General features: G+C 39.3%; 1 protein-coding gene across 3 annotated transcripts in view; it reads right to left on the reverse strand.

The window, feature by feature from the left end:
- Window positions 1-16154, reverse strand: part of slc4a11 (solute carrier family 4 member 11) — a 160957-nt gene that overhangs the window by 9361 nt on the left and 135442 nt on the right. For all 3 annotated transcript variants that reach the window (XM_034112256.2, XM_034112259.2, XM_034112257.2), the window contains exons 10-18: window positions 15025-15109; window positions 13678-13803; window positions 12445-12558; window positions 10597-10729; window positions 8264-8337; window positions 5492-5711; window positions 4960-5066; window positions 2719-2884; window positions 583-756 (exon numbers count right to left, since the gene is read on the reverse strand). In XM_034112256.2, the coding sequence (XP_033968147.1) occupies window positions 583-756; window positions 2719-2884; window positions 4960-5066; window positions 5492-5711; window positions 8264-8337; window positions 10597-10729; window positions 12445-12558; window positions 13678-13803; window positions 15025-15109 (1199 nt within the window). The remainder of the gene's footprint in view (window positions 1-582; window positions 757-2718; window positions 2885-4959; window positions 5067-5491; window positions 5712-8263; window positions 8338-10596; window positions 10730-12444; window positions 12559-13677; window positions 13804-15024; window positions 15110-16154) is intronic.

A 16154-nucleotide genomic window follows, 5' to 3' on the forward strand; every position in this document is an offset into this window, starting at 1 on the left:
CGATGGGGATAAAAAAATCTTTGAAGGGAAACTGTGTCTTTAGTTGAACAACTCATGAACATACAGTTTGCAACAAACGGGCTAGCGTTTTCACGCCTTCGTCTTTATTTAATTTGTAGTTGTCCTTGAAATGCAAAGTATAAGTATGCTCAATTCCTTTTCAAAAGTTGACATTTAAAAAAAGGTTAGGAACTTTTCTTTACATTACCACTACATTTGGAATAATAAGTTCTGGACATATGCATACATTCAAAACCCTTGATTGCATATCTTCTTTCAATCAACATTTCTTATTAGATCTCGTACAGAAGATTGTGCCTTGTGCATTATTATCACACTTGATTACTTGAAGAATCCTTAGCTAACTTTGGCCGTAATGTTAACCTTAATCCTCTCATCTCTTGAAAGCACCCACACCTTTTCAACCCGGAGACAAAATGGTTAGTTACATAGTAATCATTGAATCAGCTAAGAGCAGGATACAGTAGCCTGCGACACAAAATCGCCGGTCACCGCGTGCGTGAGGACGACCTTTAATTGAGCATCTGATTAGCACCGGCGATGAGGAGGCGGGTAACTCACGTCTCGTAGAGGTGCCCTCCCTCCACACGCTGCTCCACGAACGCCAGCTGGCGCACATGGAGGGTGGAGTGGGGGAAGGCGGCGTGCATCCAGGGCAACCCCAGCACCGACATCAGGATGTTAATGAGCCCAGAGAGCATCAGGTCCCAGTGATACGCCGTGCCCTTCAGCAACCTGCGGAGCAATGCAACTGTTACACTCAACAACAACAACAACAACAACAACAACAACAACAACAACAACAACAACAACAGGCTAAACCACCACAACTCACCCACATGAGAAAACTAACATTATCCTAGTTTCTACTTTACTGGTTGCGGTTTTATTTAATGTTTATTTATTTTCCCAAAGTGCGTCATATCTGTTTTTGCTTCCTGTCTTTGTCTGTTTTCCCGCCTATTTTTAATGTCTTTCCTGGCCTTATAAGTTCCATCTTCTCACAATTATCCCTGCAACCACCTGAGTCCTAAAACCTGTACATTTGATTGTATTTTACCACGTCTAGTCCCCTCGTCTTAAAGTCAATTTTCTTTTTTAAATGTGTTGTTGGTTAGATGCCTGAAAAAACGTCTGTAGTTGACACACAATTAAGATATCTTAACATTTTGTCCAATAACATAAAATATGTCAGTGAATACACTCGTGAATGTCCGAAAATGGCCATCGCAAACAAGTGATTAAATGAGGCTACTAAACGTCATCAGCCCGAACATTAGCAGCTTTTAGATTAGTGGTGGTGACACGCAGTCATGTAACCTTGATGTAGTTAGCTTATATTATAAGCCAACTAGACTAATGTTAGCCTTTTACTTCTGGCTATTGCATTTTTCACTTCAACATAGTGGTGTTAATATGTGGAGGCTATACTGCTGAACAATACCTGTAAGTATCATAAACATGAGCACATGTGACACTCAGTTACACAAATTCAAAGGGCATCAATAACCTAAAATTAGCGTTGCCCTTCAATACAACCGGACTACAATTGCTCATATCTCTCACTAACTCATTCAACAAATAGGAAATCAATGGACACGTCTCTCGCGTTTCCATAAATCCAATATATAAAACATATGTATGTGACATTGAAGTAACTGTACATAAAGGGTTGATCTTGTGATCTGATGCCACAGAACATTTGTCTGCACAATAGAGGAAAAGAGGGTTGATTTCTTACTCTCTAAATCCCTAAATAACTTAGGATAAGACTAACCAAGCTTCATTCTGACCTATTTTCCTTCAGTGGAAACATTACTGAATGTATGATGATCTGCATAATAATGACTAATATTTTAAATGAATAAATTATGACAGAAAACAAAGAAGTGATCTGGTGCAGGTGTGGTTCGATAAACATCTTATTTCCAGGTACAAAAAAATGATGTTGTGCAAATCAAAGGATGCATTAGTCAAATCGAGTCGAGAGAAGGAACAGAAATAGCCATCGCTGTTTTCCGCTTCTGTTCTATTGTTAGGTACACATGAAAGCAACTGTGCTTACAAACCTTTTTGATAGGTGTTACATCAACTTCTATTTTATGTACATATTGTGACGGCGTTAAAAAGATCGGCATGCTTGGAAATCACTTTGTTTTTCCTGCTATAGCAACCGTCGTCCTGCCTTCCAGTGAAATCTTCCCCAAACTTCCAGATCCAATTAATTTCTGCCGAACAAATGTCGATGCTGGGTGGAAATGTCATCATTATAGATGTCCACTGTAGGGCTGCTTTGAAGTGGTCTGTCCAATGCACATTTCAGAAGAACAGGGTGAAAAGCTCAGCGTGGTGTTTTGGCTCTGAGGCTTCTTCAGAGCTCCCTGACTGTGAACATTTGACTCAGATGTCAAGTTTCTGCTTCAGTTCATCTCCCCTCCCAAACAGACCGGCAAATATCCAGTTTCTGCACATCCCCAAGGTCTTTGGTGGCTTTTCAAAGGGTCATAGAAAGAGTTTAAACCGGTAATTGCATGAGATTATAATCCCAGGATTCACCCTCACTATTTTTATCGTTTTGGACAGAATCGACAGTTATCTACTTGTAAATAAAGTCACAACAAAAAGTCATCATAGGATTAAAATATGATGCATTCTTGGTCAAAATGATTCTGTATATGAAGGCATGTTTGTCTCTACCTGTTCTCTGGCGCATTGGTCAGCGAGACGACGATGTTCTGGTCGATGAAGATGAGGAGGGCCAGGAGGAATCCCAGGCCCATGGCGCTGACCACGTTGAGGGCCGACAGACGCTCAAATGGAGCCACCCTGAAGACGGGCCGGTCGTGAACTTTAAAAACTGGAACTGTTCACAGAGCAAGAGAAGAACATTACAACTTGAGCCAAACAAAATTTAGACGATTAATCAGATACTCAATCAACAGAAGATAAATGCAGATATGTAAGGATTAATTAGGTATTTTACTTGAATAACATAAATACTATGGTCCTACAATATTCTATTACAAGTACAGTACTTTCTACCACTTGATAAATGTCAACTATTTTGATAACATTTTATAATTGTAGTCATTTTTTATTCAAAAACATCAAACATTGGGAATTCCAGCTTCTTAAATATGAGGATTTGCTGTTTTCTTTCATTAATAATTAGATACATTTAGCTGATAATAGTGGGAAATAATCCTTGGCTGCAGCCCTAATTACACCTTTGAGTTGTAATGAGTTATTTCTTTGTTAGATAATTGTAGCTTAGGGCATGACCTACTTGATTACATCTCTATGATAGCTCAATTGTAAGCATCAGTTTCTTTAGTGGACTTTAAATGGAGACAGGAATGTCATTTTGTAAATATTATTTTGCTTTAAATTCTCCATCAGTACTTCCCAGCTCATCAGATTCCATCTTCACTAACATAACTGTCTCTGTTACTGCTGTTATGACTCACGTTCACACCAAAAATCATTTCCTGTGTTTGGCTCTCTCTTTTTTCCTCTGCTGTAGATCTCATTTAGGGCTGTATCACCTCAAACGCTGCTGAATTAAGTGCAGCTGGTTACATTTAGGAGGACATGACAATGCAATAATGGGGTTATTATCTTATGACTTATTGTCTCTGGAGGTAAAGGAACAGAAAATTGGCCCGGCACTTAAATTTAAATTCACTTGAGGGTTTGGCGCTTGTCTCTGTGTTTCTGCGTCCGACCTCTGGAGAACAGCTGCTGCCTTGGCAACAATGAATGGAGACTCAAAATGATGCTAAACAATAGAGGATAACAACTGACTATCTTCCATGTGGTTTGGCCTGTGCCTTGATTAAAGAACATAAAAAGACAATAAAGGCACCAATAGTGGAGGCCCTGCAGTTAGACAGTCTGTTTTGGAAGTAAACACACAACAAGTTTGGGCCCTTCACCAGATTTGGACCAGAGTCCGAAGCCCTAAAGTGAATACACACCCCGAGCGAAAAAGATATAGCTGACTAGCAACCACTAACAGCTTCCTTAAAATTACTTTCCCTCATTGTTCATATTTAACCCAATGTTGTGAATCAAACAAATGCTGTGCTTTGATCGAGGATACAGATTGTTCTTTTGGGCCTATGTGTTACAATGAACTCACATTATGTAAGTTCAAAGAAATGTTAATGCGCATGCAGATGTTATAAATCAACTATTCTTTCCCTAAGACATGTTTGCCCTAGTTAAAAGCTCAGTAACACAACTGCTAATCACTTCATTATTCATTAAGAGCTGTGAGGAGAAATATGTGCCTGTGCACGTGGCGTCGAGGGGGGGAACAGATATTGACTGTCGTAGTTCTGAGAAGTTCTGTATATTTTCTGCAAAGACAATTGTGATGATTTTAGCATTTCCAATCTTTTGACTCACTTTCAACACTCTTAGTTCAATGATGAACAAAAAGATGAGCTTTTAAATACAACATATTTAATGGGGCCTGCTTTTGGGCGGTTCTCTTTCCTGTAGTGTGTTATGTATGTTTTGGTGCATGTCAATGGTCTGCAAAGGCTAAAATCCCTGTGTTCCCAGGGGGGAGTTTCTCTCCCACACACTCCCCTCCTGCCTGAAACACCTACATTGGACTTTTTTGTTAACTTCTGTAACATAGTGACATCACTAGAATATGAGGTTTGCTTTTTTATAATGCAATAGATTTAGAAATCTATCAAATCTGAATTAGAGACATGTTTTTCCAAATTACCATGTGAATGATTTGATCTTACAATGTGTTACAAAGTCACGTTTTGCCGTGTTATGACAGCTGGGGTTTAAAAAATCTGTAAAATATAAGAACTGTATATAATTTTATATATTTATCTGTATATTGCATACCGTTATAAAACAGTATAACTAGACTGCAGTCCCTTTAGCATCTAGAAAGTAAGTTATGATACTTACGGTCAATGTCACTGAAAATGTAGGAGCCGATGAAGGAGAACATGAGCACTGAGATCGGCAGAGCGCAGTCCGACATCACCTCCCTCACTTTGACATGCAGGAACGGGCTGGAAGAGAAAGGGAGAGAAAGAAAGAAATTAAGAAAGAGGAGAGTGAGCGAGGAGAGACAAATAAGAGAGGAATACAATTACTTTAGACAAGACAAGGACAATGGCTGCAATCCTGACACTGCTTAAGTACCTCAGTCTGCCTTTTGCTTACACAATTGAATCCGGCTTTGAGGTTGATTTGATTACTGGGGGCAATCAGAAGTAGAATATTAATGTTTATTAAATCATAGGCTGGAACAGAAGCTTCGACAGAAACGGGAGCTTTGTGAGAGCCCGTCTGGAAAGTTCCTGAAAGCCACGTCACTCCAGGTAATCTTTAGAGTCTAGGCCCCAACTCGGCAGTGTTCGTACGAGATCTCTCCCAAACAAGATTGAAACTCCTGCGGTGATTTATCTGAAGAGTGCGGCAGCGCTGCACGTACCTCCTTTTGAACTGGTACAGGGTGTAGCCCATCCATAACGTCCCGAGCATCAGCAGCATGCAGAGGAGCGGCCTCTCTCGAGTGCAATGGATGACGGTTTCGGGGAGAGCGTATCCCGCCGCCACCTCGCTCCTGTTTCCCCCGAGCAGATCTCCAGCCTGATGGAGAATCTGCACGGTTGTGTTTCCAAGCGTCGGTGGGTGGTAGTACCTGAGAAAGACTGAACATCCACAGAGTCTAATTAATCTAGTTTAGCCATTCTATTAAATATGGTAATACATATAAGACAAGATTGTCATTAAATGTTAGATATTCATGGTTCCCAGAGGATGAATCCTAGTGATTTTCATATACCCTGAACGTTTTTAACTCCCTAATGAAATCAATACCACCCTGTTTGTATATTCACTAAAAAATGTTATATCAAATACTTTCAAAACGACATGCCTCCTGCAAGAAATATTATTTGCCAACAAGCAGCCTTAAAAACAGAGAGCGTATTTCATGCTCCAATCCCCATAGAAAGATCATTTAAAATATTACATTAAGGGACACTGCTGGGTGAGTAGACATGGAGGACAGGGACTGTAAACTGTGCAGGGATTGCAAACTGTGCAGGGATTGCTAGAGAAGAGAAAACAACATAAAAGTGAGATAAACCTCAGCTGAGCTGTGGCTCTGCACTGAAACCTGATCAACTGGATCATAACAAATATTGACTGAAGGTAGAAAGCACTATTTTGCTCATGTCTTTGTACACTCACACACAGTAGATATAGGAGATAATAGTTTTAATGACAATGAAAGGCAGTGACTGGATCAACAGTCAATCTGTTAGATTCCTTAAATGACGATACATTATTTTCTGCCACTAGGGGGCTCTCAAAGGATGAGTTTGGTGGCGTCGCAGATAATTGGAGTTTGTTATTGGAGTCAACTTTTTGGTTTGTTTTAAGACCATTTCTTCACAAAAGTCTCCTTTTCTCCAAGTGAGAAGTGAATCAGGTAGAAACAGTAACATGCATTGTGTTTTCCGTAGCAGAAACAGGGTGGAACGGCTGCTAGCTAAAGGCTAATGTTTTCTCTGTTTATCTGACAACTTGAGAGCTAGATGTTCAAGAGGTTTTTGATCAAGAGCTGAAATATTCACAGTGTCATCGTCTCCAAAATAACATACCGTCATTAAAAGTGTGTGCCAGCTAGTTTGCTTAGCATTATGTCTGTTAACTAAAGATCCAGACACCCAATTACTCAAATCTAGCTACAATCTTCAGTTAACAATGTCCGGGATCTAAAAGGTCTATCGTCAACATGTGGCTGACGATAACCGTGACGCTACACTAAAGGGATGCTTCCTAGTTCAGGTGGCCAAATAAAAACTGTTACTGTTCATTTTAAGGATATCTTTGATTTTAACATATAACATTGGTGTAGTCTTTTCTTTTTTGTATGCAGGAATTGAATGTACCGTTATGTAATTGTGTAACTTTCAACATCTGTATGATTTATCTCTGTGCTACCCTTATTAGATCTACAGGATAAACAACTCACCAACCATAATGTAAGTCTCCTTAAGTGAGCATCATGTTGAAGGTTGGGATGTTAAACTACATAAGCTTTTCGAACTATTTTAAATAACAACCTTGTGTATAACAGTAGAAACCATTCTGATCATCACTTTCTTTGCAGAGAGTGAAACGACCTGCATGCGGCTCCTTCTGCATGCCGTTTCATCAAACCAGAAGAAAGTTATGAGGCAAACGAAGTTGTACAGGAGACTGGTAACACATTCATATGTATTGTACTGCAAACTATTTTGGATGGAAAGTGTACACAAAATGGCATAGGTTAATGTTATGGTAATGGAATATGAGCTAGGAGCGTATTCTACAAATGGTTTCTGAAAATTGAACTACAGCGCCAGCAATCTCCACGACTACATCGCGTTCAAAATAAATTACATCCAGCTATCGTCATCTCATTTGTCGCAAATTAAATTGTATAAAATATTTATGATATGATATGAAGGCGGGAGAGTGGGTAGTTTGGCTGCAGGCTGGGTTTGAAAGCTGGATTGATTAATTTACTTCGGAGTATCTCTGCCTCTCAGTCTGCTGAACCACCTAAAAAACTCCGCTTCTTACTTTTAATTGGACAAAATACTCATTTATTATACATGCTTGAAAACAATGACTGCTTATTTTGATAAGTTAATAAATCAAATGGTTGCTTCTTGGCTGTCATGTATGGTTTATTTTTGAGAGAATTGTCTATCCTGCACCACTATAATAACCAAAAGTATGGCTTGTTCTTGTGCTGGGTTTATTGAATATAAATTACAGTGTTCATCTGCAAACAGACGATAATACGGAAAAATAACAAGGGATATTTTCAATCAAATTGACTAAATGATCAGTTGAAGAGATATAATTAGCATCAGTCAACAAAGAATTCTCCATTCGGGGAAACCACACTAATTAGTGAGCTGCAGACATATCTAAAAAGTGTGGATAATCGTTTCCAAAGTGTAAATCTGGGCATTTTTAATGATTCTCTCTCAGTGCAATTGGCTTTCTTGAGAATGACACATGAATTTGAGGCTGTACGAGTGGAGGCTCTGACGGCAGGTTTGATGCTGGAGTCAGAGTGGACTATAAAATATTGAATTGCAAAATGACAGGTATGTGGGAAAAACATAAATGGGAGACTGTGAGAGAGACATTTATGTGAGTTCATAGAAAAGAGGTATTTGCTGTGTGTTTGGGAACTTACTTTTGACTGTGCCTTTCACTGCATCCACCACAAATGCGATGGAAATGAAGAGCGCAATGACCTCCTCTGTAGACCTGGAGAAACAAAGAAACATTCATTAAGAGGCAAAACAAAACTATTGATGAAAAAAATAGTGTTGATAAAAACAAAAATTAGAAAGAAATAAACATTTTTGCAGTAAGCATCCATGTCAGTTGAAAAACATCATCCTTCTTTATTGTATCCTAAAATTGTCATAATTACTGTGTGAATTATTGAGTTATGGCCAAATACCTGCCTTGTGACATCAATGTGACCTTAACCCTTGACCCTCAAAATAAAATCAGTGTATCCGATGATGTTGTTCCAAAATTGGTCTCAGGTGTTTCTGAGATATCGCAAGTGAGGTCATGGCAGAGGTTTGCTGCCCGTCATTTTGACGGGCAGGATCGTAACATTTCCGTCAAAATCCATTATTACCCGTCGGTCTGTACACAACTGACGGGGGGAGAGCACGCTCGTGAACTGTCAGGGGGGGGGGGGGGCACTCGTGAACTGTTAGCGCCGGTGCTATGCATGCCCACTGCACCTCGCGGGAGTTCGCCACAGCGTAAAGCATAAACTCCCAGACATTTCAATGATTTGTACGGCAAAGTTAGGTCTGGAAACAATATCATTTCCTTTTTGGTGGCCATCCATAACACCGGAGCCCTGCTGCGGGGAAACTTTGGTGCTGTTCTGAGTTTGTTCTAATCCGTCAAAATGACGGACTGCTTTCAGATTTTTCCGTCATTGTTAAAAAAAATCCGTCATAGACGGAATATATTCGGTTAACGCGACCTCTGGGTCATGGTGACCTTTGACACCCCAAATTAGACAGGGCAGAGTATATAGAGGCAAAGTCCCTCCCCTGCCGGGGGAGCTCCATGGGACCTTATTTCGGAAAAAGTATGTGTTGAAGTCAATGGGGAGAGAAAGATTATCTTATCCGTTTGAATTGTGCCACGAATTACACATATGATGTTTGTCAATTTAAAAGATAATTTTGCAAGTCAAAGTTTTTTAAATGTGTTGTAAAACTGTGAAGTAACACTTTTTTGTGTGTGAAACCGCTCAATGAACTACAACTCCCATCTCGCACCAACACCAAGACGGCCGTCCCGTTGGCACATTTCACTTCTTTCTTTCAGAATGAGGCGTAAAGTATTAAACGAGGTGAAAATCACTACACGTCTGGACTCGTTGAGAGCTGTGCATACACACAAGGGGAGTTAGTTGGTTCTGTAAGAGCCAGCATGCGGGACCGGGACCGGGATTCTGGGATTTGTAGTCTTTCTAGTTGCGTATTGTTCATAGTCTTATATTTCAACAGTTTTACCACAAATTGTGACTTTTTTGACATGGAAATAATTTTTTAAGATTGACAAACATCATATGTGTAATTCGTGGCACAATTTAAACGGTATCGAAAGATAATATTTCTCTCCCCATTTACTTCAATACATAATTTTTCCGAAATAAGGTCCCATGGTGGTCACCGGAAATGGAGGGACTTCGCCTCTCTATTGAAGATGACATTTTAATTATTTTTCTTCCAGGCGTTTCCAAGTTGTTTTATGTTGGTGCCACTGTTGCAAAGATAACCACATTGTTTTTCGTTTTCCTCAGAGCATGTTTCTAGCAACAAATGAAGCGTGTTATACTGACCATCAGGAAAAAGCAAGAAATATATTGAAATATTTTATAATGTGTCTCTTCCTTTGATGCAGATGAATGCGTGATGATCAGATGTATTATATTATCTGGCGACATTTGGAGCTAGTTATGGCTAATTTCATGAAACATAAGTTAGCAACACTGCGCAGGACACACTGTATTTGGTTTTCCGCAGCTTTGTGCCGTAAATGTAGCCTTCACTTTCCCAGGCAGACAGAATGGGATAGCGAGAGCGAGACTTACAGTATGGGGAACCAATCTAAATGCAGATGGTCTCATTACTCTACAGCCATTACATTATGCAATCAACATATATTTCAAAATGATAAATTAATGCAGAAAATGTGTCGATTTCCCCCGTTTGGTTTTGGCTAAAGGCAATAGGGAAGCAGAAGGAACGATATAAAACTCTGGATGTGTGGTAGCTGGGAGGAGAGCTGTCACCCTGAATCCTCTCTGAAATCTGTTTGTTGTAGAAAACAGATTTTCCGTTGAGTGTCAGTGATTCTGCTGCAGATACTGACATTTTAACGCCCAATTAAAAACATGTTCTGTTTGTCAGAGAAGGGAGACAGCAAAATAATGTCCTCATGGGTATGATTTTACTGAAATAAGTGGTAGAACTGCATGAGAAATACCTTTTAAAGAGCTTCATGAGCAGACTGACGTTGAAGATGCCTCCCAGGATGAGGAAGAAGCAGTTCCACAAACCGATGCAGGCGTAGAAAGCGGGGAAATCCAGGTTGTAGTCGTCGCAAATTCCTCGTATCACTGCATGTGTATACAAACAAATACACAGAACAATTCAGATAGATCATGAGACGTAATTACTCCTCATTAGCAATGCAACCATCTCAGAACTTAGTGTTTAACAATTGACGTGTGTTTGGTCTTTTGCAGCAGTAAGCTCGTCTTCCCTTATAATTAAACACCACAGCTACCCTCCTCTGGGTAACATGTGCCACATTGAAATTGAAATTGTATGCAAAAAACCACAACAAAAGGAGAGTGATCGATGATGGTTCAATTGATATATAAAAATGAAAAAGAAACTAGGTTTATTAATTTACAGAATCGATAATCTCTTTGTATTCTGTGAATGCAGATTCTTGAAAAGGAATTGAATATAAAACTGAGGAATAGTTTTTTTTATAAACTTCTATGCATGTTATAGCAGATATTTGACTTGAGGAAAATATTACGTTTTTCACTCAAACATGAGAATGACAGAGACATTTAAATATGTTTGTTAGGACTAGAACAATTTAGATTTGTGTGCAGATGAGCTACAACGTAACAAACAAGCCATTGTTCTGCTCAGAAAGGCTGCTGGAAATCTACTGTGATTACCCCCATGGGAATGTGCTTAGCAGGAATCTAACCCATTTACTTCAAAGATCATCACACCACAAACCCAACAAACAGCTTCGGTATAAAAAAAACTACAGAAACTACAGATCTTGGCATCGGGGTCGCTGCTCATCTCATCGCTGCCTGATGCCGTCACCATCGTTTAAAATCCAACAAAACACCGCTGCTGGGTAAAAACCGACAGCAGTGCACATAACGCTTTATGTTCTGTTGTCGCTTTAATATTCTATTTACAATACTCAATCTATGTAATTTGTGCAATTTTTCAACAGTGCATCGTTAAGGATTATTACCGTATCGCACATTTGGCGCTATATTTCTGTTCCAAGCATTAACATATTTATTAATACTAATACACCACTGTATATATCAGAAACAGAATACTTGACTTATGCATGGGGAAATTGGGTTTCATGACAGTTGCATAAATGTTTATATTAACATACAAAGTTTAAGTAAAAATGTGCAAATAATATTAATATTTATTTTAAAATATGTAAAAGTATGAAAAAAACCTAAAATAAAACAAAGAAAAGTTATATAAACAGAAAAAGTTAAGTTAATATGTGCAGAAAAATATAAAACTAAATAAAAGTCTTGATATTAACAAGAGAAGTTTAAGTAAAAATGGTGCACATTGTACAAAAAATAACAATAAATATGAAAAATGAGTATATTACATGTCTTAATGTTTGCAGCGTTGAATATATTGAATTTATTATGAATATGTCTACATATGTATTGTAATATATTTATAAATATTGTGCACATTTCTACTTATGTTCTTACTTCTTATGTTTGTTATAACAACTGTCACAAAACGCCCTTTCCTGTGATGAAAACATTATTTTGATTCAGCTTTTTTCTTCACTGCACCAGGAACACTCAGAGCAACACATGCCTTGGTGTGAAAAACAGCTAAATGACTCCAAAGGAGCAGATGAGGAGATTCTAGGTGCTGTTCTACACGGTTGGGCACCTCCTTCTCTTGATTTTCGATGTAGTCACCCCCCCCTGACCCCGGGCTACTTTTTCAAATCAACCGTCGGCAGAAACTGTGAAAAGATAAGTGTGTGTTGGCTGAGCAGAGCTGGGTGAAAGAGGGGAAAGCCTACCGCTGATGAAGATGGCGAGGGGTGCGGTGGTGAGGGGGATGACTAGAGGAGAGCCGGCGAACAATGAGTAGATGACCCCGCCGATGCTTTGGCCGATGATGGTCTTCCGAACATCTGGCCAGAGAGGACACACACAGAGAAAACTCAGGAGGAAGTACTCATGGGTACTCATTAATCAGCAAGTTTCTTTTGTAAAGCTGAAAACAAGCTGGAGGAAATTAGATTAAGCAAACAGGGAGGTTATCTGATCAAAACAACTTTTATTTTACACCATTCTGAAGCTTTACTAATCCATATTTCTATATGCTGCTACATGACACTTTTGAACACTCTCTGCTCCATAGCATCTCTTAATAACTGGACTTAAACTCCCACTGTACATTTTACATTCCTGTTCTATTTAAAATTGAATAATCCATTCTTGCACAATAATATCCTGCATTATATTTGTTACTGGAAATTTGTATTTCCACATGTATATATATTTTCTATTTTCTATTCTTTAACTTTTTTAATTTGTAATGCTATTTTATTTCTATTTCTGAAATATTTTGGAATGTTTATTTCTTGTGTTTTAATTTCTCTTATGTACATTGCCTTGTGTTTTTATGCTAACATTTGCCAAATTGGGTTCAATAAAGTACCCATCTATCTATCTATCTATCCGTCTGTCCGTCTATCCGTCTGTCCGTCTATCCATCCATCCGTCTATCCATCTATCCATCTATCCGTCTATCCATCTATCCATCTATCCGTCTGTCTATCCGTCTATCCGTCTATCCATCTATCCGTCTATCCATCTATCCGTCTGTCTGTCTATCCATCTATCCGTCTGTCTGTCTGTCTGTCTATCTGTCCGTCCGTCTGTCTGTCTATCTGTCTGTCTGTCTGTCTGTCTGTCTGTCTGTCCATCTATCCATCTATCCATCTATCCATCTATCCGTCTGTCTGTCTATCTGTCCGTCCCTCTGTCTGTCTGTCTGTCTATCTGTCTGTCTGTCTATCCATCTATCCATCTATCCATCTATCCGTCTGTCTGTCTGTCTATCTGTCCGTCCGTCTGTCTGTCTGTCTGTCTGTCTGTCTGTCTATCCATCTATCCATCTATCCATCTATCTACATAGACAGCTGTCACTACCCTTTACCAGTTGTTATTTTTTGTACAGGTTACTAGTAATTGCAACGGAAGACATTTCAAAGTAACCTCCCAACTCTGTTCAGACATGCTCGTACCTATCTCCCCACGCGTGCTCTCGTCGTTGAGGGATCCGAAGGCGATGGCGGGGAGGAGGATGGCGATGTAGAGGAAGATGGCGGTGGTCATGTACTTCAGCAGAGTTTTATTACTGCCGACTATACCTGAGGGGAGAAAAACACAAACACATGAGTCATGTTCACCTCATAATGGAGCGGAGGAGGCTTTAATTTCGAGGTGACAAAAACATTAACAGACAACATCATTCAGGGCCTCCGCAGTACGGAAACATCAAGTACATATGGTACAACTATTTTACAAAGGCTTATACTAAATGCTGCCCTTTAAAAACTAAAACATGAGCAATGTGTTTGGGTTGTGTGCAATCCATCATTTTTTAAAGAGGCATTATGTTTTCTGGGTTTTCCCTTTCCTACTGTGTTATATAGGTTTTAGTGCATGTAAATGGTCTGCAGAGGCTAAAATCCCCAAGTTCTCTCCAGAGGGAGTCTCTATCCCACACACTCTCCGCTAAGAAGTTGACCAATCACAACAGAACCGTCCAGCTAACCAATCAGAGCAGACTGGGCTCTGGTTTCAGACAGAGGGGGAAAAGAGGTGCTGCACCACAGGTAGTATGAGAGCTTTTCGAATATTAAAACATGGAGAGATGTCGCAGTAGAGGTAGAAAATGAACCCTTCAATTTGAATAATACGGCCACTTTAAGAGCAGTTATCGCTATTATCCTAATGATAGATAACTTGATTTGGAATAAAACCGTTAGATATGGCTATAATGTGATCGCAATGATGTTGGTCCTGTGACATCCATTACAGGATCATTATCTGAGGACCCTCACAAGACAGAAGTATCTTTGTTTTTTATTTACAGCTTGATATACATGTTGAAATGAAATGAGTAGTGACTAAAAGAGAGCAGCCGCAAAAACTCTCTTCTCCATAAATGAGTGAAATTATTCCCTGAAATTTGGAAGCATCTCTAGTTGCTACTGCTAAACAGAAACATATTCATACCGTATAGAAATGTATATATATGTAAATGCTCAATTATAAAGGTCAAGCAACATGTGTACTTTCATTTGACTGATGACAGAAACCTTTTCACCGATAGAGAAGGATTTGAAGAGTCAATAAAACCTCCACTCTGCAATGTACAGCGCAATATGCTTGCCTGATGATCTGGGAAATGACATTGATGTTGGACCATATTGGAGCAGCAAGACATTCTAGCAGCAGACAACGCTAGATGTGACACAGATGGAGAGCAGGGGTGTCCGAGGCAAAGGGTGGCAGACAAATGAGGAGCTGCCAGAGCACCCTGGCACATTAAGGAAGATGAGTCACTCTCATAAGGGCCAGCTCACCATCTGTGAAGTCGGAGGGGTAGTGAGGTAGGCGGCGGCACAGGTCCTCGTAAATCCCCCGGCCGGCTCTTAAGAAGTCTTTATACTGTGGACACAAGAGGAAAGGTTACACACACGTGGCTAAGTGTCAGCGGTAATCTGTAGGAGTAAACATGCCAGTGTGAACCATCAACAGACGCAGATTGTATTTGCTTATTAAAAAAAGGGTTGAGTGATTTTGCAATGTGGGTTGATTCTGTGTTTGGCGCAGAATATATTAATGTTAAACTTTACACATCTGTTGTTGTTTAGAAAGAGCAATATTAGATAACACAATCTTCAAAGGTTTTTTGTGTTTCCAGGCACAAGCGAAATTGTATTGTTATATCGTTTTTTTGAGTTTTCTCTTTAATAATGATAAAGCAAAATGTGAGAAAATAAATTATGATATTTATATTTTTTGCTACTGTAGGTAGACATTTTTCAAATAAAGGGAAACATAAACTTATATAGTGGAGACAAAACTGCACTCATTGATTGTTTGTGCAAATGTAGGCGTTAAAGCATTTTCTTTCTTCGCCTATAGGTGGCTCTGGTTGGTATTTGAGGGACTAGTTTTTATCCCATTTGGAGAAACCGTAACCAGCTTATCAAAAACGAGTGCTTCACAAGCTAGTTCCGTTTTCCTTTTTAGTGTATCACGTTTTTGTAAAGTTAACATTTTGCTCCAAGGCATTTTGATCATTTGTAATGGTGACCCCCAAGTCTGCAACATCACAAAAAGCCAGAGGCTGTATACAGTACCACTCATACACTTTATTCCATGGTGCTATGAAGTAAAAATGAAAAATGACCCATTTGATGATTCAGCTAAGACCCTGGTGATTCCACAGGGGGCTTTCGGAAAGCTGATTTGAAATCATAAAACTTAACGAGATAGTCCGAGGAAAGCTTCACTTGCGTAATCCAAAACAAAGTAAGCAGATCAGCTGGACGACATTTTGTGTAGATTTAAAAAAAAGATCCCTGAACGATCAAGAATCACGAAGAGACGACAGCTAACTGCAAGGGATGGAAGATTATTTTTAAAGATGTCAAGAGGAAGACGCTGGGGAAAGAAACACGTGATTCACAGAGAGAGACGTGTGCTT

This window comes from Pseudochaenichthys georgianus, chromosome 22, assembly GCF_902827115.2.
Source record: "Pseudochaenichthys georgianus chromosome 22, fPseGeo1.2, whole genome shotgun sequence".
NCBI lineage: Eukaryota > Metazoa > Chordata > Actinopteri > Perciformes > Channichthyidae > Pseudochaenichthys > Pseudochaenichthys georgianus.